The sequence below is a fragment of the Caenorhabditis briggsae genome (genome assembly GCF_000004555.2).
Source record: "Caenorhabditis briggsae complete genome, chrX, whole genome shotgun sequence".
NCBI lineage: Eukaryota > Metazoa > Nematoda > Chromadorea > Rhabditida > Rhabditidae > Caenorhabditis > Caenorhabditis briggsae.
Window position 1 is genome coordinate 4,825,125 of NC_013491.2, and position 25,977 is coordinate 4,851,101.

Consider the following 25,977-nt stretch of genomic DNA (forward strand, 5'->3'; position numbering starts at 1 on the left):
AAATTCTATTTAACCGTAAAGCCTGTATTAGAAGGGCCGGCTCGGAAATTTATGAAAATCTATCAATTTCATCAAAACTGAACAAGTTTTTCATCAAAAATTGTTTTTCAACAAATTTCTATCAAATTTTTAATTTTTAGGAACATTTTTCATTGAAAACGTACGGAAATTTTTTAGTTCCATTTTCAAGGGGTGTCTTTTTCACAGAGAGCCCTTCTATTACGGGGGCCCTTCTATTACAGGGGTCCCTTCTATTTTTCAAAGCCCCTTTCGGAGGGCCCTTCTATTAAAGGGGCCCTACTAATACAGGTTTTACGGTATGCTGATTATTGAAGTTCCACGGAAGTAGTGCGGAAGGAAATTCAGAAAGAGGCGGGACCGGAAACATAAAAATGAAGATTGTTTTTTAAAGTTCAGGGAGGAAAAACTGTGATACATACACATACGATTCTTAATCGAAGCTTCAAATCCATAGACAGATGTGATTCAAGTTTCAGACAGAATTTGATTGGGAAGTTCATCGGAAGTAGCACGAACAAAAGGGAAGGAAATACATCAGGATTTTGAGCCGGAAATTTGTCTCGAAAACTTTTCAGAACCAGGAACGTAATCTTGATTTTTTAGTTGGCCAGAGCGGGTCATAGAGATCAAAATATGAAAAATTCATAGAGTTTCTGGATCCGATAAAAACTATTTAATCAACAAATTTGTATGTTGAACAGTAAGGATTTTTTAGATACTTCAAGGGTTTTTGGGAATGTCGAAAATTCCGATTTAGAAAAACTGAGAATATTAGAGTTTGCGAGTTTCTGAATTTTACGATTTATGGAATTTCGGAACTTTCAGTGGAACTTTGGAAACAAAAGCTTGGGAAATATTCTGCTGGGATAATGTATGTGGAATTTTTGAAATTTGGATTGAAATTCTCTCATTTCTACCGTAATCATTTTTATTCGTGATATTCGTATTAAAATAACTCCGTAGCCTAAGAATATATATATATATATATATTCAACGGCCTAGATTCTAATTGTTCTTTTCTGTTAGTCAGAGTACAGTATGCTCAATGAGAAAGGATATACTTTTAAAAAAACGAAAAGCAAGAGAATAAGAAGCTTGGAGTCACCAAAATCAAAAAAAGGAAGGCCTGTGTAAAATTGGTTTCATGGAAAATGTCCATTTGTTGCTATGGGGATACGTCTTCAAAATCAAATTTTCGTTTTTTTTTTTCTTTTTTTTCTCACGGTCTAAAAAAAGAAACAAAAAAGGGTGCGGGGGGCAGCAGCAGCAACAGCTACAAAACTTGTGTCATTCTCAGCAATTCCAAACAAAAGGGTTTGTCCATGTCCGTTGAAGTGTGCACTTTGGGAAAATATTCCAGGCAAATTCCAGGAAGACGTGAGGTAAAAAAGAAAAAAGTCAGAAACATCCGGAAATTAGTTTAGGCTTCTAAGGCAGAGGAAGTTGAAAGAAAATAAATTAAGTTTGGGTTGTCCAGAAGAGGACGTGTTCCTTTTTATCTAAAAGGACTTCTGCTATCTCGACAAATAATAATATCAGAAGAAATGGAAAATTCTGTTTTCACATCGGATTTACATGTGATTTCAGGAAATTAACAGAATCCGCAGATTTTCGGGGTGGATTATTGAAAACTCATCGAGCAATGGAAGACAAAAGTCGTTCGGCTGAGCCGAGTGACTCGTTGGGATCTGACGCCACTAGATATTTTTTAATAAGAGTAGAGATATAAGTTTTTAAAGATAAAAGAAATTGAGATAATGAATAGAACAGCCAGGAAGATGGTGGGAAAGGAATAATAAACGGTATCAATGATTTTTCATTCATGATTACTGATTCCTAATGGCTTTTGTTTTCTTTTTTGACTTTAAGCCAATCCTCTCATCATTGTTCCGTGCTATTCTTTATGTTATATGCATTTCCGCGTTGCCCAACCTATTAAGAAATTCTAAAAAATATGGAAAAAGGAACGTCACCTCTAGACGAACTCAATTTGGAATTCTACGACAGAGAATGTTCAATTGTGGGAATTTTTGGACTCATCGTGTTTTAATCAAAAACTTGAAAAAAAGATGAGGGAAAAAAAGATCATCGTGTTTTAATCAAAAACTTGAAAAAAAGATGAGGGGGAAGTGAGAAAAAATGTTTCATTCTCTTTTTCCCATTTCAAATGTTGAGTTTCGAATTTAACGAGCCACTTCAGAGTTATGGGACTCTTAAGGGGTAGAATTCGAATTCGAAAATGGAAACGAAAAGAATTCAAGTGTATAAGAAATTTGAACACGATGATATAGATGAGAAAAAGTTTGGGGGAGAGGGGGGGTGGAGATTCCCAAAAAAAACGGTGCTTGTCAAGAAGACTGATTTATTAGAACTACAATTTATAAAATTGTATACATAATTTTCAAATCTGGGAGAACTTACTGACAGCTATACAATTTTAGTAGTACGTTTTCGTTGTTTAGGAGGATTTTTTGCCTAGAGATGTCACCAAATTTGAGAGGCAAGCTGGAGAAAAGCCACAAACTCCCAAAAAAGACCAAACCCAACAAGGAAGGATTTTATGGAGGTATATAATCGAAAAGCTAATCGGCTTCTCGAGTGCTCTAAATTGCCGCAAAATCTATGTTTTATAGCATAATTGTCCGTAAGACAATTTTCTTTTTTTTTTACCAAAAAAAATCAAAAATCGGAAATTGCTTCGGTAGAGCACATTTCGACAAAAATAAAAAAATTAGGAATGATGAGAAACCGTATCATAAGCTCAATTAACGTATAATGTGAGCTTATATTAGCGCAAATACGATATGTGCAGTTCGAGCTTAATTATCTTGATTTTTGAGACAGATGTCACAATTTCGTAAACTGAAAAAAATTTAATGATAATATGACAAGCATTTTTTCAGTCAAAAAGTTTCCGATATCTCTAAAAAGAAGGAAGATAAAATTGTAGACGTAACGTTGGACTTTTTTGATGAACTTCAATTTTTTCAAATGAGGTTAAAAACCGATAAAACCCAGAAAGAAAATCAAAATTTCAAAAAAAATGCCTTTAAACTTGTTTTTATTCGGTTTTTTAAAGAGGTTTTTATCCTGAAGAATGAGTCAAAATCCCAAAAAACTCAAAACTTTAAATAAATGTTTTTATATATTTTCAAATATTCTAAAGTTAAAAAATTGTTGAAAAACTGTTTTAGATTTTTTTTACAACGTGCAAATTTTTTGATAAATTTTTTGCAAAAATAACAGTTTTTTGCCGTTTGCAAGAAAAACGTTTTAGAAAACTTTTACAAATCAAAACATCTTTGACATTGTAAAAATCTATATTTCTACCTGCTCTAAACACAATTCAACAAAGAGAAAAACAACAATAATTTTTTTTCTCTGAGAAAAAATATTTTTCTGAAAAACAGAACACATTCTGAAATCAGAAATCTTGTTTGAAGTGTAAACCCTCTTTTGAGAATTTCAAAACTACATTTCTAAAGTTCATGATGAATCAACGGCATACATCAGAGTGGACGGTAAAAAAATTAAGAACGAACGACTTTAGAGGGCGTTGGTTCATCATTCTGTATTCCAAAATACATATCTCAACAACGTGTATTGCCACAAAGTGCTCTAAATAAAAAGAGACTTGGTTACCAGCTCAATAATCCAGGCCTCAAGTCTTCTTCTCTGACAAATCTGGATTAGAAGGGCTTGACTCGAAAAATCGACGCAAAACAAGACAACTGGCAAAAGGAGGGGGAATTCTAATAATTTGAAGTATTGAACGGCAGCAGGGAAAAACTGACAATATTAAATTCAAGGGAATAAAATTGACAATACCATAATATTATGAAGGAAAGGTTATGGGAAAATTCCAAACACATTTATCTTTTCTATTTTTTTTCTAAGAACGAAAAGAGCTTATTGGAATTGCCATGAATGATTTAAAGAAAATGACTGGATGGCACAGAAAAAAAAAACGAGGAAAAACCAATGAAGATAGATGTAATAAATTAGTTTATGAAGAGAAGGAGGGGACATCAAGACGTCGTCTGTTCGAATTTGTATATATGAGGAAAATAAGAAAATGTGGGGGAGGAAAAAAAACGGAAGTCTAGAAAAAATAAGCTAATTGCACAAAAAATGAAATTGGAAATTTCGCTTTTTTGAAAATTAATTTGAAGATCCATAAGATTTCGATAATTGAATCAAAATAAAGTAGAAACCTCATATCTGTGTTCCTTGAAAAGAGAACAAAAATTTGTCAACAGATGAAATGTTACTAGTAAAATTTGCAAAAATTTATCAGCTGACAAAATTTTGATATATCTTATATTCGTATAAATAATTGAACTTAAAGTACACGTGCGGATACCGCATTTGCTCTACATAATAGAAGAACACTTTATACATGCACTTTGAGCTCAATTATCTCGGTTCCTGTAAAAGATATCAAAGTTTTTTCAACTGATGAAATATTGCTCGTAAAATTACCAACAGTTAAGCAGTTTACAAAATTTTGATACCTCTTTATAAAGCCGAGATGATTGAGCTCAAAATTGACGGCTTGGGTGAGTTTCTAGCTGAGTAAATGAGTTATTTTCCATCTGTTTCTGAAACCCACTTCCGTTCTTTTGTGTTATAGAAGCGCACCCAAAACGTCAGCGTTGAGCTCAATTATCTCGGTTCCTTTCACAGATATCACAATTTTATCAACTAATAAAATGTGTGTTGTGAAATTACCAAAGTTTTATCAGTTTACCAGATTTTGATACCTCTTATGTTAACCGAGACAATTAAGCTTAAAGCGCACGTATGAAATGGTCTTCTATTATGTACAGAGTAATATATGGGCAATTGGAACTTACTTATCTTGATATCTGTAACAGATATCAAAAACTTGTTAACTGAGAAATCGATTATCATAATATCACCAACGTTTTATCTGTTGATCACTTTTTGATAACTTTTGAAAAAACCAAGATAATTGAACTCCAAGTTTGCGTCTAGGGTTGGCTTCTATTCAAGAAAATATAAATAGTAACTGTGTATTGACGAAAAAAAGATAACACTGATTTTGTTTTTTCAATGAATCACCCAATTCCGAGAATTCGGAAACTTCAAGAATTTAGAAAACAATGAGCTAACATTATTTTATAGAAACGACAAAATTTTTTGAAACCAAATTATCCAAGCGACCATGGAAATGGCTCAAAGAAGTGAATAATTTCTGATCCAATTTAGAATATTGAGGGGAATTAAATTATTCTAGACAGCCATGATACCGATTATTGAAGTTTTAGAATAAGAAGAAGACAACTATGACTCGCCTCGCCCAGACCACAAACTAGCCGTTTGATGAAAACTACGAAAACGGAAGATTGAGGATGGCACATGCACATTGGCTCTTTCCATGAGACACCTAGTTAATCCTCACCGTGCTCAGCACAAATCCATATCAGTTCGTTTTTCGAAGGAACAAAAAACATACTTCATAAGAAAAAATGGGATATTCGGAAGAGTTATAATATCAAAAAGGCTGTATTTCTCGTTCTAAATCTTCTTCCATGTCTTGGCATTTTTCCCTTTTTTCTAATATAATTACTTTTTGAAGACTCACAGATTATTATCTTACTCATCCAGAAAAGCTTAATCTCTCAGCAGCAGTCAGCAAAAATCAGCAAGAATCAAACCTAGTAGCCCTCAAATGTATCATTTTTCTATGTACTTTTTTCTTTATACATCAAATTCGATTAGAGCAAAGTCCCGGTGTAGTGGGATATAGGAAATAAAGGAGCATAAGCGAATAATCAGAATTTGCTGACGTCGTGAAGGAGAGACGCATCCTTTTTTATTATTTCTGATGAGATGCATCACTTGGTCCCAATAACAAAAAAGAAACGGAAATCATTGAAAAAACATGGGAAAATCCGTTGTTCTACTATTATTTTCTCACTGCCTTTCCTTTCCTCACGTTTTATTGCAAAATCCATTCAATTCGTTTGAACTTTCATGGTCACGGGGATTTATGGAATATAGAAAAAAGAAAAAGTTATGAAAAAAGGAAGATCACTCGGATTTCCATTTATTCAGTCATCTCATTAGAAAAAGAAATCGGAGAGAGGTCTAAGGTGTCAGGGAAACAAGTTTAAAGTTTATGTGGAGCGTATAGAGCATCAATTTAGGATACGTGACATTATTCAGCGCCTGGGAAATCTGAGAAAACTCGAGTTGACATGAATACAACTTGCCCCGCAATAATGTTAGCAATTGGATGTGCAATGTGCTTCGATGATGTCATATTTCAAAAATAAAGAGGAAACAAATTCAGTTGGGGGATGTCACACCTGTTAGATATTCTGAAGTTTTCTCAGAATATTACCTTGTTTATTTGAAAAACCAGACAAAAAGGCGGTTTTCTTTTTGTCAAATCAAACACATCGAGCTTTCTACATAATAAGGGTTCTTTGAGAAAATAAGAATTATGAAGCAAGCGAAGAAAACTCTGAAAATGTATGTGAGAGTTTCTAAGTATTGTTTACAAGTACCGGCATTTGAAAAACTTTATACTTCTGGTGAGGAGGCATCGAAAATCCATGAACTTGTATTTATTTGGTTGCACTGAAAAAAATATGCAGAAGATTTATAGAGAAACTGAATTATTTTTAGCTCAAATGAGAAAAAAATAGAGAACTAGAAAAAAATTTCCAACATTTTTAAAAAATAACTTGAGTTCTCTCATTTTCCTCATTTAAGAGAAAATTTGCTGTGTATTTTGATGCATTATCAGGTTTGAGTCGAAACAAGGACAAAATAACAAGAAATATGAAGGAACAAGGGTTTTTGTCCAAAACAAACGATAATTACAGTATCCCCTTTAATAGAAGCCCACCCAAAGCATCAACCCAAGTCTAATTATCTCGATTCCTGTAGTAGTTATCTAAAATGTGTCAACTGGTAAACTATGTATCACCAATATATTATCAGTTGACAAAAATTTAATATCTCTCACAGAAAGCGAAATAATTGAGCTATAATATTAAGTTTTGGGTGGGCTTCTATTAGATGGAATACAATAATCAAATTACACTAGCAAACGTTGAAAGTTGGATAAATCTTACACAAAACTATCTTCAAAAACTAAAAACGAGCTCTGTAAAACCGCTGCTCAGCAAACCAAAATTTGAAAACAGTGTTCGCGCGCGACGCGGAATGGCGGAGTGTCGTTGTTTGAGCAAAGGCCACCTTGATTGAGTGTGGTTAATTGCCTGAGGCGACTGTAGCATCCGTCTATTTTTTTGATATTTAAATTCCCCTGAAACTTCGATTTCTGTGAAGTAGGTTTTGAAAAAAAGCTTTTCATATGCATCATTTAGATTCAAAATTTCTCAGAAAAAAATGAGAAATATATTAATGAGAAATACATATTTTCTACTTTTAGGTATGAGCTCTTTTTTGTCTGTCTGTATGTTTGTTTGTCCGTCTATTCTTAAAATTAGGTTGTAATTTTTTTCGTGACGTAATTGAACATATTTTTAAAAATTTTGCTTCATGCTTTTTATTCAGAAAAAACAGATTCTCTAAAAAATATTTTCCGTTGAAAAAAATGATTTTCATACTAGTTTTCAATGAATTACTAAGAGGCTATCAAATTATTTAATTTTAATCGGTTTTCAGTAATACGAGAATTCAAGTTTTATGCCGTCCAATAGAATTCCACTCAAACCGTTGATTTTCAACTCAATTATCTCGATTTCTGTAAGAGATATCAAAATTTTGTAAACTGATAAAATATTGGTGATATTATGGTGAATAATTTATCAGTAGATAGTTTCTCGATGTCTTTCCCAGCAAACGAGATAATTGAGCTCAAACTTCCCGATCCGCATGGGCTACTATTCAAGGACACACACATTGGCCGTCTTCCAAGAACGACCTCTACTCAGTGCAACGACCTCGCTCATAACAACGACATTCCGCGCATTACGGTGCGTGCGTGGTTTAGCGTAAATACAGAACACTTTTTTAGGCCTAACATCTTCCGCTTCTTCTCATTTTTCTGGGTTTTTTCGTGCATTCGAATTAGAAAAATATGATAAACTAGATCGGAAAGTGATCAACATTTGATTTTGATAAGAATTTCTGTTTATTCCTTGCTTTGTAGGCAACTTTTTGCTCATTTTCCCAATTTTGGATAATTTTTTTTTCTTTTAAACTCGTGGAATGTTGTTCTTTTAAATTCTTGGGAGAAAGCGGAATAGTTTTCAGGTAATAAAATGTCGGATCCGAACCAAGAAGCAACTTCCGAAGAAAAAGCCAATGATACTAAAGACGAGCAAGCATCCAGAGAGAAGATCAAGGATGTTGGGAAGGCCAATGATCCTCTGAAGAGTAGCAATGTTGTGAAGAAAAATGGTGGAGACAAGACCAACCCGTGTAATTTTCCAAAAACATCAACAGTTTTTATCATAATATTGATTTTCAGTGCCATGGACCAAGACACATGCTGTTTTTGGAGGATCATCAATTTTTGGCAATCCGCCTCCACCAAAGATCGCAAGCAGCTCTTCGTCTGAAAACAATCGAGGTAGATTCAATTTTCAACAGATAACAGTCTGAATACCGTAAAACCTGTATTAGAAGGGCCCCTCTAAAATAAGAGCCCTCCAAGAGGGGGTTGGAAAAATAAAAGAACCTCCTGTAATAGAAGAACCCTCGTAATAGAAGGGCTTTTGGAATTTGTTTTGATATTTAAAATTTTCCGTACGTTTTCAGCGCAAAATATTTCGAGAGTTCATCAATTTTATAGCAATTTGTTGAAACATTTTTTTTGATAAAAGCTAGCTAAATTTTGATAAAATTGACAGATTTCCATGAATTTCGAACGAAAATTCGTCGAATTTTCCGATGGAAAATTTCGGGAAAAACAGAAGGAACCCGTCTAATTGAAAAGCCCCTGTAACAGGAGGACCCTCCGGAGGTATCTTGCAAAAATAGAAGGACCCACACATGGGAGACTCCGCATTCTGATCTGCTGAAAAAACTTGGATGGGGGTATGGACCAAAAGAGAAGCTTTCCGAACGCGAAGATGACGAAGACAAGCGAAACGCTGTGAGTCTAATTACCGTGTTTCCTTTAATAGAAGCCCATGAGCTTCTATTTTTCAACCTATCTCTCCCAGGTTGGACTTCTATTAGAGGTGGGCTTCTATTTTTCAATGATTTATTTTCAAAAAAAAATGTTATTCAAAAATTCAGAAATTCGACGATTCAGAAGAGAAGACTTCTGATATACAGTGTTTTGGAGAATTCAAAATTTTATTCTGCAATTCTGAACTCTTAAATTCAGAATTTATGAATTTCTGAGGTTCCAGGCACACAAAATTAGAAATTCAGGAATTCCGAAATTCCGGAAAAATTCTAAGATTCTATAAATATGAAATTCCGGAATTTAAAAACTAGGAAATTCAGAATTCGAAAAATTGTCGAGTTCTAAACTTACAGTTTCAAAAACTCTGGAATTTCGAATTATCGTATTTTCTCTAATAGAAGCCCACAGGCTTCTATTTTTCGAAGCACCTCGCGGGATGGGCTACTATTAAAAGTGGACTTCTATTAGAGGTGGGCTTCTATTTTTCAATGATTTATTTTCAAAAACTCAGAAAGTTGACAATTCAGAAGTTTAGAATTCTGAAATTCAATACAAACTTGAAAGTTTCATTCTGCAATTCTAAATTCCAAGATTTCAAATTTATGAATTCTGAGATTCCAGGATCTCAAAATTCGAAAATTAAGGAATTCTGAAGTTCTGAAATTCCGGAAAAAGATCTGAAAATCTGAAATTCCCAAATTCGAAAATTAAAAAAATTAGGATATAAGGAAATTGTCAAGTTCTAAGATCGCAGTTTCAGAAATTCTAGAATTTTGAATCACCGCATTTTCTACAATAGAAACCCATGGACTTCTACTGGAAAGTAAGCTTCTATTTTTCAAAGAACCTCGCGGGGTGGCCTTCTATTAGAAATACGGTATGTGATCTTTTTTATTTAAAATTTGTCTTTCGTTTAGATAGAGATGGAGTTGAGAGATGAATTGGCGACTTTCAAGCAAGGGAGGCTTTGAGCTGAAATTGAATTTGAAAAAAGGGAGCGTGTGAAAATGGTCGAAGCTACAATTCTCAGCCAGAAAGAAACCGAGCTTTTGCTTCTTCAACAAACTCGCGTCGAGAGATCGATTGCAAGAATCTCGGACGCTCCAGTAAGAATAAATTATATTCTTTTCCTACAACTTGTAGACTTAAATTCACAGGTTACTCCACGGGCGCCAAATTCTTCAACCAGATGCTTCCGCAATCCCTCCACGCTTCTCAACAATGCTTCTGACCAGAACCTGGCGCCACGCAAAAGAGGAAGGCCAAAGGTTTTTTTAGAAAGAAATCTAAATTTTTAAAACATCATTTTCAGAAAGTCAAAGAAGAGACTGCTACCGACGATGTTATTTTGCTGGACATGGACGATGGCGAAGGACCGTCCACATCGTCCGCCAAGAGAATCTAGGAAGAAACAATTGATTAGATTCTCGAATCAATAAATGATTGTTGTTGTTAGAAAGTCTTTTCACAGTTTTCAGTTTAGGTGCACAAATCTAGTCTCACATGGAATGACTCCCAAGTGTTACCCTCGAAAAAATCGAGACCTATATGGTTGGATAGAGCGTAAAAAGTTATTTTAGATCCCAAGCGGAATAGTTGGTAAAAAATTTCTTTTGGGAGTTATGGTCCAACAAGTACCAAAAAATGCCTAAATTTTCAAAAAATCATAACTTTGTCAGTTTATGTCCGTTTGTTGAAATTTAAAAAACAGTAGATAGACAATTGATTGAACAATTGAGATTAAATTTTTTCAATTTTTTTCCCAATGATCGGTTTATTGACTTTTTGAAAAAATCAAAAATTTTTCAATATCTCAAAAATCCTAGGTTAACTTTTTTTTCATTATGACCATCAAATTTAGCACATTTGATTTACTATAGAAACATATCAATACCCCGGGGGAAATCATGCTCACACAATTTATGCCAAATAATATCGATTTTTGGCACGTGGCTTCTTTGAATTCGTTGCCCTCGGCGGCCGGTATGATGTGGGGCATACTTGTTTTTGTAATTTTTATTTGCGTATTGTTTGCCTAGAGTGTTTGAAATAGAATCCTGCGACATACAAAGCCAATTTTTCAATAGCCGTACCATTTCTTAAAATCATCATCTTGAAAAAATCAAAATTTTGACATGTGACAGGGCACATCTATAGTTAAACTTGATAGAAACGGCCAAACTATTTTATAAACATATTCAGAAGAACGTAATCTTATCAACGGCTTGAACAGAATTTTGATTTAGGCCCTAGAATCAAAAATATTTACGGTTTTCCGAGCCTGACCCCTATTTTTGGTGCAGTGTGACATGTGACAGGGCACATCTATAGTTAATCTTGATGGAAATAGCCAGACTCTTGTTTTAACATGATTAAAATGACAAAATCTTATCAACGGCTTGAACAGAATTTTAAATTAGGCCCTAAAAATATAAATATTCACTGATGATGGGACACCTTTTGTTTTTGATCATAACTTGAGAACGAAAAAAATATCAAAAAACTGGTAACTCCATTCGATTTAAAATGAAACAATAACATAGAAAAAATGGAATCAATTTGGTCACTGTGGTGAAAGTAGGTTAAATGAACAATTTCCGAAAGATATCCTTCCAGCTTCGGACAGCCGAAATCGACCATTTTCCATTTCACCTATTTTCACGAAACGAAACAAACCAATAACATTTGTCTAATAATATTTTTTAATTTTGAATCGAATGGCGTTAACAGTTTTTTGATATTTTTTTTCGTTCTCAAGTTATGATCAAAAACAAAAGGTGTTCTATCATCAGTGAATATTTTTATTTTTAGGGCCTAATTTAAAATTCTGTTCAAGTCGTTGATAAGATTTTGTCATTTTAATCATGTTTAAACAAGAGTCTGGCTATTTCCATCAAGATTAACTATAGATGTGCCCTGTCACATGTCACACTGCACCAAAAATAGGGGTCAGGCTCGGAAAATCGTAAATATTTTTGATTCTAGGGCCTAAATCAAAATTCTGTTCAAGCCGTTGATAAGATTTTGTTCTTCTGATTATGTTAAAAAATAAGTTTGGCCGTTTCTATCAAGTTTAACTATAGATGTGCCCTGTCACATGTCAAAATTTTGCTTTTTTCAAGATGATGATTTTAAGAAATGGTACGGCATTTGAAAAATTGACTTTGTATGTCGCAGGATTATATTTCAAACATTTTAGGCAAACCATACGCAAGTAAAAATCACAAAAACAAGTATGCCTCTCACCATACCGGCCGCCGAGGGCAACGAATTCAAAGAAGCCAAGTGCCAAAAATCGATATCATTTGGCATAAATTGTGTGAGCATGATTTCCCCCGGGGTATTGATATGTTTCTATAGTAAATTAAATGTGCTAAATTTGATGATCATAATGAAAAAAAAAAGTTAACCTAGGATTTTTGAGATATTGAAAAAATTTTTGATTTTTTCAAAAAATCAATAATCCAATCAAAAGGAAAAAAATTAAAAAATTTTATTCTCAAATGTTCAATCAATTGTCTATTTACTGTTTTTTTAATTTCAACAAACGGACATAAACTGACAAAGTTATGATTTTTTGAAAATTTAGGCATTTTTTGGTACTTTTTGGACCATAACTCCCAAAAGAAATTTTTTACCAACTATTCCGTTTGGAATCTGAGATAACTTTTTACGCTCTATCCAACCATATAGGTCTCGATTTTTTCGAAGGTAACACTTGGGAGTCATTCCATGTCAGTCTTCACATTCGCTTTCATTCCACTTCCGCCTATAAAGTTGACTTCGCTTCTTTGCAACTCTTCCAAAGCCACGGTAGACTATTTAATTTGACGAAACTTGAAAAAATTAGAGGAAATCGGCAGACAGACCAAGACAAAATTTACACTGTAAGAAATAGACAAAATGATGATCAAATTTGCAATTCATTTTGAAGAACTCCCAGTTCCACTGAACTAGCAACGAATCTGATTAGATAGAGTAAAAAACCTTAAAAACTGTAATTATGGTCAACATTCCAGGATTTTGATATCTTTTAAAGGAAACCATATACTAAAAATTAAAGTGTAATTTAATAATGACTAATTGAAACATACCGTAAACACAAAAAAAAGACAATTGTATAATTGCACTTTCAGTTTAATTATCTCAATTTCTGTAACAGATATCAAAGATCTGTAACCCACGAAAATTTTAGTGGTGTTATGGTAAAAATTTTATTAGTTAAAAAATTTTGATATCTTACTAAGAAATTGAGATAATTCAATTCAAATGGTAAGTAACTAGAGTTTTCAGAAATCAGTCAGAAATCAGTTTTGCACAAATCGACACATTTTTAAAAATCCAATTCATTTTTAAAACCCTTGATGAACGTCAGTCATAATCGTGCAATGATACTGTCCTAACAGCAGTACCGTCAACACTCTAATAGAAGGTATCTTTTTACGTGATGCTTTAAGCCAATTTATCCCGATACTTGCGAAAAAATCCAAAGGTGGTAAACTAACAAAATGTTTATCACTTTATCGAAAATAATACGAAAATTGATCTTTTTTGATGTCTCTTGCAGGATCCGAGATAAATTGGCTCACGGCAGATCTTTAGACAGTCTCTCTAGGATTTTTGTTGTGTTGTACAGAAAATTCTGAATGGATTGTCTTAGGCCTAGGCTTTGAACACTACTCTCTTTTTTTTCAAACTTCAAAAATTAAAAATTTTCCTGATTGAGTTATCAATGAAAACTAAACACATTCTATCTTAAAAACATATGTTGACCAGCTTTTTCGAACTATAATACGTTCGAAATTTTTTCTTTTGATGGTCACTTATTTTGATGCAACATCTGAATTTATACAGAAATTTGTCACATCAACTGATAGTTTCTCGAGATTTTGAGAGACATACCCTAAAACCTGTAATAGAACTGCCCCTAAAGTTTAACTCCGAGCTCATTTTTCTCGGTCTCTTTTAAAGATATGAAAAACTGTCAACTGATAAAGTGTTTATCATAACATAAGGAAAATTTTATCAGTTGACACATTTTTGATATTTTTTTAGAACCAAGACAATTGAGCTCAATATGCACGTATAGGGTGACCTTCTATCGGATAGAATGCAGTAACTGAAAACCATACAGTCATATCTAACATTTTCCAACTTTTCCTGATTCCATACATTTTCACGATCCTTGAATTGCAAATTTCCCTTTTTTATGAACTTTTAATAAGTTTTCCGGTCCCATCGTTGAAACGTGTACCTCCGGTTCATCGAATCCACCTCTAATCCACCGGTGGCGCCGGAAATTGTCTTTTTTCCAGACTGAAATTGTATATTATTCTGTTTTCAACTATATTTCTCTGAAAAGTACATTTTCTCTCTTTGTCTTGTACGTTTGCCCACTATATACAATTTTTAGAAGCCCTAAACCAAAATATCAAACAACACCTTGTGAGATGAATCATCCCCACGCAACCTGACAATCATCTATGCATGTGCGTGTCTACTCAAAAAGACAATTGGAGCGGGCTTATCAGATGTCCTTGTAGATAGATTCCTGACATTTATTATTGTTGCACCCACGCGCAATGCGTCAATCATTTTTTATTCTTGTTTGCGAAAAAATCCTTTTGCAAAAACACCACCAAATGTAATTGGAGCAAATGTCCCCCATGATTCGTACAGCGGAATCTTATCAAGCCAATTAGCCGAAAGAGGCCGCGCGCGCGCGCGTCCTTCCGTACGCTAATCCATCGGGTCGGCATAATCTACTGGAGAGCCTATTGTAATAGGGGAGATTGACAAACATGAAAAGGACGTAAATGAACCTTGTTGTTGAGTGTTTCCATTTTGAATTTTCAAGATGTGCAGGTGGTGGTCTCTTGATTCCTGGCCGTATTTGGTCAACAAAAGATTGGGACACATGACGGAGAAGAAGACATTCATGTTTTCATTTTACTATTTCGAATTATAGAACATATGACGTTTTGGTAAATACAGGCGGTGAAGGAGGAGAAGAAGAAGAACTGGAATCCATTTTTTAAACTTGAAATTGGATTGTTTTCCTTTTTCTACAAAAGTCACTGTCCAACTTTTTGCATGGCACTCCCCTTGTTGTTCTCTTTGGTCAACGATCGGAACGAAAATGCTGTGTGTGTGTGTATTCCATAATATCACCTAATTCAATCCGTTGTTACTATTCAGCCAGGTGTGAGAGAGGCGAAAACAATCATCTGCGATCTTTGATTGCTGCCCAGCTCTAGACGTTCCCGTTGAAAAGGATCTGAAAAGGACCTCTCACTCATCAACGATTATTCTCATGAATATAACATTAAAGCGGAAGCACCAACATCGTGCACTTTGACTTTATGAGACAGCTTATATATCCAGTTTCACATGATGACCATTCATCCTCTTTTCTTTGCGAGTTTCAAGAATCAAAGTCTTTGGGAAGAAAATGTTGTAATGGATAAAAGGTTGTAATGAGAAATGTGTGTACTCCTGAACTCAGCGAAAAATTGTAAAGTGCCCGTGAAAGCAGCTTCCTCGTATCAAATGGTGCCTTCAAAAGAACCTTGAGGAAGCAGGTGGTGTGTATGTGCTGTCCACAACAATTTGGAGTACGAGTTCTGTGTGACCAAACATCGGAAAAGGAAAAGAAATTGGGTTTCCCACGATTTCCATGTTGCTAGATCCGAAAATGGAAAGTGGAAAACGACAAAAAGCAATTTGGCAATTGTGTGTACTAGTTTTTGAATCTTTTCTCTCGTGGGAAACAAGATCTGATGAGTAATAGTACATTGTTTTCCTGGGTGGAAGAAAAGATGCGGGAATAGATAAGACGTAAATTGCGTCGAAGGTCTTTTCGTATGTTCGGAAATGGTTTTGGAGTGTGTGTAGGAAAGAAAATCAGATTTTGTTTTGAATACCGAAAATTGAATGACAGGCGAACGGCGCCTCAAGTGAAGATCAAACAACATGCGTGTTCTGTCCGATACATGATAACCTAATTGATAGAGGAGTACTGGTTTTGGCAAATATCGGAAATTCTACTGATACAAAATATACAAAAAAGTACTTTTCAGTGGATTTTCGGTCATTTGGACAAATTTCAGGAGTCTGGAGCTTGGCAGAGATGTTGGAATGACATTTTTGAAATTTTTCGTAATGTCAAAAAATTCAGATTTAGAAAAATTAGGAATTTCGGAATGTTGAAAATTTCAATTTTGAAAATTTCGAAATTTCGGAATATTCCGATTTTGAAATTTTTAAATTTTCGGAATATTTTGGTTTTTAAATTTTTAAATTTTCAGAATCTTGGAATTTTCTCATCCTTAAAAATTTGAATTTTCGGAATTTTCTAATTTTAAAAATTTTGGTTTAAAGGAATCTCGGAATATTCCTATTTTGAAATTTTAGGAATTTCGGAATTTTCGGAATTTTCAAAAATTCGAGTTTCCAATTAGAAGTTCCTATTTAACATTACAAAAACGCCAAACATAGATGAAAGACTGGCAAAAAGATTCGAGATAAATTTTCAAAAAAAAAAACAGTAAGTGCAAAATTTTCAATCTTGGTCTCTTTTACACTCTCCAAAATTTTCACAATGATTGGAAACTTGAAATCCGAGCAACAGACATCTGAAAATGGTCAAAACCAACTTTGACCGGTACTGTACATTGAAAGTCATTAAACACGAAAAGAGTCAGCGAACAAAAGACAAAATGCACTTTTTATCGGATAGTTGTCCACACCAGACAGTATTTAAGTTGACCAACCGATATGTGCACACAGGTCTATTTGACTTTATCATTTTCCCCATTTCGTCGTCCTCTTTCCAAAATTACTGGATAACCCAGCTCATCTCAAAACGCATTCTGGTCGCACGCAATACGATTATCAGTCTATTTTCTGCCTGTGCATGTTTTCGCGCGCGCGCCCTGCATATAGGATCCTCGTCTCTGTTTTGTGGAGTGAGAGCCAATTCTTCGTCGCTCCCATCAGCTCCGAGCCCTCTGTGCCGCTGGTCATTGATTTAGAGCAAGTCTGCAGAGAGCCGTCCGAGCGACCCCCGAAGTGGCTCCGCACAAGGGACTTTTGCTCCAGGTTCGGAAAACGGGTTTGAAGACTTCTAAACCTATCAAATGGGGTGTCAATCAAGAGCCTGCATGGGGAAACATTGGAAAATCTGAAAATTTTTATCATATCAATCCATCCTGATAAGATATTACTCAATGAGCACTGGTGCACGCTCGCTATATTTGAATAACAGAGCGACTTCAAACGATGGCCGAGGGTCTTGTGGGTGGGCACATGACGACCCCTCAAATCCTCACGCAAAATGGATGTTTTCCGAAATTTTCGAACAGCAAAATTTTCATTTTCGGCCTAAACCCGCCGAATTGTAGACCAATCGCAAGCCCGAAACAAGCCCAGTAGAAATCTGGGCCTTATATCTCTCAAAACCCAAAACTGACCGTTTTATTACGAGGAGAAAAGTGGTGCGCGTTCCTGTTGACATTTCGCCATACACCCCTCCCATGAGTCGGTAGAGGCGGAGGTTTCTCGCTAGTCGACCCCTCGAATCCCTCCGCATTTGTGTGTTTGTAACGCGCCAATTTCCCGGTTTTTTAGGGTTTTGGGAAGTTGCTCAAGATTTTGATACAAATCGAATTGGGAGATTGAGAGGAACTCAAAAATGTAATTTTCATTACTATTTTATCATTTTAACTCCCTTTAACCTTCGAAAAACGGTTGGTGCACGCTCTTTCGCCGTCCGGGGGCGAGACGCACAGAAAAAGAAGGGGAGGACTGGGAGGGGTGCCGCTCACTCTGTTCAACATTACTCGCTAGACAACGTCCTTCTCGTTTCTTCTTGACGCATTGTGTATACTTCTACAAGAGCTCACCAACTCTTGTTTTGAGCAAATTTCAGCGGTCCCATCGCAAAACTTAGGCAGTTTTTTAAACTTGACGCGTTGTTTTGCATCCTTTAATTGTTTCCCACGACACTGTTTTTTTTGCGCCCTCTACGTCTCTTCCTGTTTATCTAGTTACTGTTCCTTCTAATTTTCATCGATTTTCAGTGTCTCAACCCCACTTCAAGCAACTAAACAACCATGTCCGACGGAAAGGAAGAGCTCGTCAACCGCGCCAAGCTCGCTGAGCAGGTATGTTGATTTCAGAATTTCAGATTTCCATAGTAGCCCTAGTTTAGCTGAGCAATTTTCAGTTAGATAAGATCTATAAGTGACTGACAGTAACCCTTATCCAATTCCAGGCTGAGCGTTACGACGACATGGCCGCTTCGATGAAGAAGGTCACCGAGCTCGGAGCTGAGCTCTCCAACGAGGAGCGCAACTTGCTCTCCGTCGCTTACAAGAACGTCGTCGGAGCTCGCCGTTCGTCGTGGAGAGTCATCTCCTCGATCGAGCAAAAGACCGAGGGATCCGAGAAGAAGCAACAGATGGCCAAGGAATACCGCGAGAAGGTCGAGAAGGAGCTTCGCGACATCTGCCAGGACGTGCTCAACTTGCTCGACAAGTTCCTCATCCCAAAGGCCGGAGCCGCCGAGTCCAAGGTGTTCTACCTCAAGATGAAGGGAGACTACTACCGCTATTTGGCTGAGGTCGCCTCCGGAGACGACAGAAACTGTAAGTGTGACGCGTTGACATATCGATCTTTAATTGGGACCTAACCGTGCACTCGTTTTCTAACCTTATCGTAAAAGCTATGCATCCTTGTGTGAAGTGTGAAAAGATATCATAGGGAGAAGACAGAGAGAACGAGCGCCCCAAGGGTCCCAATTTCACATCGATGCGTAGCTTTTAATTCTAGTTATGGGGATGAGTCAAACAGAAAGACACTTGGTAATTCCCCTCTCTCATTGCAGCGGTTGTCGAGAAGTCGCAACAGAGCTACCAAGAGGCGTTCGACATCGCCAAGGAGAAGATGCAGCCAACTCACCCAATCCGCTTGGGACTTGCGCTCAACTTCTCTGTCTTCTTCTATGAGATCTTGAACGCTCCGGACAAGGCTTGCCAGCTCGCCAAGCAGGTGTGTTTAATGTTTTTGCTTTCTTTCTAGCCGTCGCCAATATCGGACAAGCCGCCTACGCGGAGGCTCTCGAGATTGCGAATAAAGATCTCTCGCCGACAAACTGCGTCCGCCTCGGGCTCGCACTCAATTACTCGGTCTTCTTCTATGAAGTAGCCTCCAGTCCCGATAGAGCGTGTCAGCTCTCCAAGCAGGTGCCCGTCTAAGAGTTTCTATAAATAGCACAAGGCGAAATTGACTTAATATTCATGGTTTCCTTTCCAGGCCTTCGATGACGCCATCGCTGAGCTCGACACTCTCAACGAGGACTCCTACAAGGACTCGACACTCATCATGCAGCTTCTCCGTGACAACCTCACTCTCTGGACCTCGGACGCTGCTACCGATGATACCGATGCCAACGAGCAAGAAGGAGGAAACTAGATAATTGCTCTTCTTTCTCTCCACCAATCTCCACTCTCGCCTCAATCACCCCCACTCCCAATCCGATCTGAAACATGATAAATAATATTATTTGTCATATATTTATTAATACTGTCTAGTTAAAGAAAAGAAACTCTTTTGAGCTCTTCATTTTCTCATTTCCCCGTTTAATAAAAACCACTCTTTCTCACCGTTTTCCCCCACCCAAATGAATTTTCTTTCTCTCTCTCTCTCTCTCTCTCTGTAATAATCTCTCTTAAAATGCATCAACTTGCACCCCCCGCCCCGACAAAAAAAATTAAATTTTCCGTTGTATTACGGCGTTCCTTTCCCCTCTCAATCTCGACATTCGAACAGACCCCCAAGCTTTTTGAGACACATAATAAAGTACTATGTTATCATTCTGTGTCCAGGTTGATATTCAGAGGTGCTGGAGCCTAAAAATGTTGTTCAATGGTCTCGATATTACAGTTTACAACTTACAGAAAACCTTTAAAAAGGTTTTCAGATAATCAAGGAGTGAATTAAGCAGAGGAAGACATCGACACAGGATTACATAGAAGAATAAGCTCTAGAAGACCAAAAGCTGAAACTCAGAGAATTTTCGCTGTGAAAATCCGTTAAAATCCTATAAAAAGATATTTAAAAACATTTTGTCGTCTCAAACGTAAGCCCACATATTATCCAAAGCGGTTAACCTGGCTTTCGATTACCGTTTTTCACCAAAAACTCGATAGTCAAAGGAAACATTGAAAAATTAGTTAAAGTTCGGTGGGGCGCGTTTGGAAAGCTTAGGCGCCAGATGCGAAATTTGAAAATTGATGAAATAATAAACGTTTTTGAGAGAGAAAAAAACGGAAATGATAATAGGAAACAATAAAAAGAACGGTCCTAAAATAGCTAAAGTATGAAAAATCTAAACCAAGCTGTCTTGTTGAATGGCTGAAACTCCACCGGAACAGAAGAATCCAACGAAATCGCTTTATTTCCTGACTAAGACTGGATTTGAACGGAAGATTTCGAATCAATGTGTATCTGGGCGTAGTGTCAGTTTCCGAAGCTACATCTGTTCTGAAACTCACCACTAGTTCATTACCTACGTCTGTTAAGGCAAGTTTCCCACTTCTGACGATAATAATCAAAATTCCAAGTTCGCAGGCAGTTTTCACTTCAGAAGCACTACTTCCATCAGCCAGCAATAGCTGTATTATCCGATGGAGCGTGTGAAGACAATACAACGCTTTGAAAATCGAAAATAATAAAGTGTTTAAAAAACACTATGTTGAAAGCCAAAAACCGTGTCATAACACAGAATTTATAGCAAATCAATCAATTTTCGGGTAGTTCTGGGCCCCAATGATCAACGTATTCTCCAAGGTACAGACTAATCCATGACGTGTTTCGAAGAAGATAATTTATGGATTTTCTTCCCAGTTCACTAAGTTTTTCTCTGTTTTCAGACTTCTCAATAGACATATCGTACCTTATTGCAAATCGGTACTCAACAACAGGTATCGAAGCATTTCAAGCTGCTCACAATGCTGATTTTGGTCCTGAGACACGTTTGTCAAGAGAATATACACCTGTTTCAAAAAGTCTTGCTTTAATCAAACCACATTCCTGAAGTGGAATTGTTTTTGCTGAAACCTTCCGAGTAGTTTCGTGCAACTCTCTCTGGTTATTGCAACGCCTCGATTGCGAATATCAAAAGATAGTATTGAAATTTAAAAAATGATTGGAACAATGACAAAAAAGCGCATTTTGAATATTTCAGTTTTTCTCGTTTCTGAAAATACAATTTCCGCGCTCTACAATTAAATGTCGAATGAAATTTAGTAGCGCGCGTTTGAAATACGACTGGCGCGGATGTTGCGAAATTCAAATGAATCAGATTCTGGACAAATAATATCGAAAAAGAAATGCAGTAGCGATTAAAGAACGATAGAAAACCGAATTTCGGAGTTTGGTTGAAGGAAGAAGAATCCTGAAAATTTGTAGGGCACAAAAATATTATTTTCTGAGATTCTGAAAATACTGAATTCGCTCAATCGCTGAACCGAAAGTTTCTTTCTTTTTCGACAACATTTTTGATCAATTTTTTCTCGAAGCAGAGGGGGATAGATCAATGAAAGTAGCGTCTATGAGCATTGACAATTGTCTGGCAATGCTCCAATAATTTCTTGATTCCATCGGCCGAGAACAACGAGAGCTGCGATCAAAAAAGTGGACCATTTTGGAGTCATCTTTTCAAGTGAAGTATTTTCTATTAAGATAACGTTTAAGAATTCCAAACGACCATTCATTCGAAAGGGCTTGAGCCGGAAAATACGAAGAGTGCAAAGTAATAGTTGAGCCAAACGATATGAATTTTTGGCTGGTCCCTCTAGTCACTGGCGATCTCGCATTGTCGCGCTGAAAGCGGACTTTGGTTTTTCTCCTCGTTTTGATTCGATTCTCAAATTAAATTTTTCTAATTAGGAACTATACAAGGCGGCAGTTATAGTGGTACTTTCATATAAAAGTTCCTACTTTCCATTTCTTTGAAAAATCACCAACTTCATAGCATCCCCCTTTTCACGTAAATTTAGGTTTCGGGATGCCCAGAGCTAGCTATTCTTTGTCAATCAACTGACCCTTCCGAACGTTGATAGATTAATTTACCCACTTATTATCTATAGTAATTAGATCCCCCACCCAACTGAACGTGCGAAGAAATGATAGGAGCGCGAAGAAATGATGATAGGAGACACAGGGCAATTGATCGAGATCCAGCTCACTGGACCGTTGGCATCTTTCAACCGGATCTCCCCTGTGCGAAATTTTTTAAACAAAAGGCAAATTGTATGCGATGGCCAAACATGTCCCTTATATAAAAAAAAACATGTCCCTTATATGTCCCTTATATACATCCACCAATTGCTTGTAAATACCGGGCATTTAAAGACCAAATAAAAATAAAAATATAATAATGTCTGGTTTGTGCAGTCGGGTAAGGTCCAAAAGAATCGTCATTTCTCAAACACGAAGAGAGATAAAAATTAAAAAATATGCGATCTAATAGACACTAAACACAGCTCTCTAAAAAAAATGTTGGTCTGGTACACCATTTAGAAAACCAGAAATTTAGCCTTCAAAACAACACTGCGAAAAAGAAAGAAACTTTCGGTTCAACCTAATATTTGGAAAATTGTTGTTTTTTATCGGGATGTGTTCCATTCGAGAAATTATGCGTCTCCCACACATATTATATAATTTTTTTCACAGCGATGTAATCATCTCTATGTAATCATCATATCTCATTTTCTGTGAAAGATATCAAAAAGTGGCTAACTAGTAAAATGTTGCTGATATCCTGATAAACATTTTACTAGTTAACCACTTTTTGATATCTTTTAAAAGAAGTGAGATATATAGGCTCAAAGTGGACGATCCGGGTGTCGTTCTATTAGAGGTTTTACGGTAACCGTATCTAACAGGAAAAAAATCAACACGTGTTTTTCCCTGCAATTAAGAAACTATACAGAACTTCAGAAACTATGGGACATTTCAAAAACTATACGACACTATACGATACTAAACTGTGAGCCAATCAGATTGCTTTTTAAGGAGAGCACTCTCTTGTTTTTTTTCACAATTTCTAGTCATTGATCATCTACTTCAAGTCTTCTAATAACCGATTCTTCTGACAAGCGAGTTGGTTTTCAGTTTCATTATCAAAAGTCCAGCATGCTTTCTAATTTTATGCTCTCTTGAGAAATCGATGGTCTTTCTTATAGCTTTCTATTCAACGTCAGCTTTTCTTTGTGCTATTCTTCTGCATCTTAGACACAATATGAGACTGTGAGAAATATAAAGACTAACGAACAACGGGACAATAGAAAAATTTGAATATTTGTGGGCGGAGGAGTTTAGCACATCACCATCTTCAGAATTTGGATGTATATAAAAGGATCGTTTCAGCCAAATAGAAACAATCTTCAAGTCAAATCGGAATACGTCGTTTCAAAGAATGTTTGAATGTTCGAGAAATTCTTGTTGTGGCATCCATATTCGCAATCGGGAACTATCTACTACCAACTCCGACCATTGAAGGTTAGTTTTTGACGAAGTTCTAGGAAAACAAAAAATGTAGTCGACGTCTCAGCTAAAAAATGGCAGGGAGGTTGTTTATTACTTTGAGCCATAAATTTTTGTTCCAGAACTACCTCAAAACCCATAAAACAAAATTGAAGTAGCCGTCATTTTAATGTAACACATTTTCAGAACACCCGACGGAACACAAATGCTCCGTGATTCAGTACCGAACGGCTGCAAATATTACTCGTCCTTCTTGGAAAGCCCTTCTCATGACTCATAAACCAGAAATCCAAGTCGACAGTGTTGAAAACGGTGAAAACGTTTGCAGTTCTATTTTATGTTGTATGTCGTGAATTTCAGAACATCGCCCATTTCACGGGGTACATTTTCATTCAAAACCAAGGAAGTTTTGTTCTTCTCCTCCCACTGAAGGTTTATTCGATTTCCGTTGCTCTGGTAATAAAAAATTGTTAATTTGCAGATTCTGGTCGGACAAAGAACTACCCTCTCTTGAACTCCCAGAAGGTTAATGCCGCTTATTCGGATGTCGTCGGATTTAAGACATATCCTCCGCGAAAGATCGCTCAAGAGTGCCCCGGATGTACTACACTCGATTCAGAAGGTTTGCTGGTTTGAAACGTTTTTGTGAAATATTTTGTTTTCAGAAGCTGGTCGGACAACGAACTACCCTCTCTTGAACTCCCAGAAGGTTAATGCCGCTTATTCGGATGCCGTCGGATTTAAGACATATCCTCCGCGAAAGATCGCTCAAGAGTGCCCCGGATGTACTACACTCGATTCGGAAGGTTTGCTGGTTTGAAACGTTTTTGTGAAATATTTTGTTTTCAGAAGCTGGCCGGACAACGAACTATCCACTTTTGAACTCCCAGAAGACTACTGCCGCTTATACAGGTGTCGTCGAATTTAAGACACATCCCCCGAGAAAGAATGAAGCGGATTCCTCCCACCCTCCAAGAAAGGCTCATGATGAATCAAGAGGTTTTCTTCCAGATTTTTTAAAATGTCATTTCACTATTTCTAATATTCCAGAAGTTTCTGTTCCACATTCTCATTCCAGCTTTTTTGTATATTTCATTTCTCTCTGATTCAAAATTTCATTCAGATGATCGTCTCCAAGCGTCGTTGGAAAATCGCAATCCAAACCGTGAACGTCGGGCAACCAGAATTCCAATTACGCCTAGATGATCCTTCAATAGAAAATCTATTATAAACTGGAACATTAACATTGAAAATTATCAATAAATGATGTTTTTATAATCTCGTTAAATGTATAAAGACACTCTACTGAGTACTACTACTCACTAAAAAATCATTTAGTTTTGAATAAGAAGTCCGATATTTGAACTGTCAGTAGATCAAAAATCGCAGCTTGAAATTCATCGTATTTTCGATTGAATTCTCCGAAACTCCAATAAAATTGCAACTGAGAGGCATAAGTCACGAGGTTGAGGTATCGTTGCTTCTTCGATTGTTTTTCGGGTAAAAACAGTTTACACATCAGCTTTTGCAAAAAAGCAAACTGTTATGCAACGTTCAATATGTAAAACACCTCATTTTATATGTGAGAAAACCAACACATAAGATTTTGCAGAAAACCGTATATAAGGGGACCGAGAGGCAACGATGTGTACAGCAAATACGATATGAAGGACTTTTTTATCCTTGTCGTGGCGACCGTCTGTATTTCCCATTATATGGGCCCAAGCGACAATTTCGACGTCTGTCGCTCGTCGCTCGACAAGGATGGATAGTTTATCTTTGGAAAACTATGATTCTACTATAGTGGCATTTTTCACAGAGAATGCACACCCCACCCACCCCCCGAAACAACTCTGATCTTGAAAAGAAGCCGCTGTCGGAATACATGAATTCGGAATTCAACAGCCGAAACAGTCTAAATACCCAGAAAATTATCTAAAACTCACTCAAAACCTTCTAGAAATAGAAAACAACAAACATTTGCGACTCTTCCTTCTCAGAATCGTGTCATATTCTTCTCGCCATGAATTTTGACAGATTTAGGGGTCGATTATTGTAATTTACGGAGGAATAATAAAATGACATGACCGACAGTCGAAAAAAGATGAGATAACGAGTAGAATGCGAGATGACGATCTGCCAAAACCCACTCATAAATTTTTCGCGCCTTTAGAGATGTCTATCTATGGTCCACATTTGGCCGACGTTAAACTTTCGACAGAAAATAGGAAATTCTACGTGGGGAACATAAAGAATACGTGGCAAAA

General features: G+C 36.4%; 3 protein-coding genes across 3 annotated transcripts; all 3 read left to right on the forward strand.

The window, feature by feature from the left end:
* Positions 1 to 8,285: 8,285 nt before the first annotated feature.
* Positions 8,286 to 10,565, forward strand: CBG27518 (the record flags this gene model as incomplete). The annotated part of the gene is made up of 5 exons (XM_045239109.1): positions 8,286 to 8,445; positions 8,495 to 8,596; positions 10,133 to 10,266; positions 10,318 to 10,428; positions 10,473 to 10,565. The coding sequence occupies 5 exons, from the start codon at positions 8,286 to 8,288 to the stop codon at positions 10,563 to 10,565; spliced, it is 600 nt and encodes a 199-aa protein (XP_045099968.1).
* A 7,708-nt stretch (positions 10,566 to 18,273) lies between these two features.
* On the forward strand, positions 18,274 to 19,633 carry Cbr-ftt-2 (the record flags this gene model as incomplete). Its single annotated transcript, XM_002643890.1, has 4 exons — positions 18,274 to 18,324; positions 18,435 to 18,807; positions 19,047 to 19,210; positions 19,475 to 19,633. The coding sequence occupies 4 exons, from the start codon at positions 18,274 to 18,276 to the stop codon at positions 19,631 to 19,633; spliced, it is 747 nt and encodes a 248-aa protein (XP_002643936.1).
* A 3,536-nt stretch (positions 19,634 to 23,169) lies between these two features.
* CBG27519 lies at positions 23,170 to 24,916 on the forward strand (the record flags this gene model as incomplete). Its single annotated transcript, XM_045239110.1, has 7 exons — positions 23,170 to 23,213; positions 23,616 to 23,725; positions 23,897 to 24,022; positions 24,192 to 24,332; positions 24,376 to 24,516; positions 24,560 to 24,709; positions 24,834 to 24,916. The coding sequence occupies 7 exons, from the start codon at positions 23,170 to 23,172 to the stop codon at positions 24,914 to 24,916; spliced, it is 795 nt and encodes a 264-aa protein (XP_045099969.1).
* Positions 24,917 to 25,977: the final 1,061 nt, after the last annotated feature.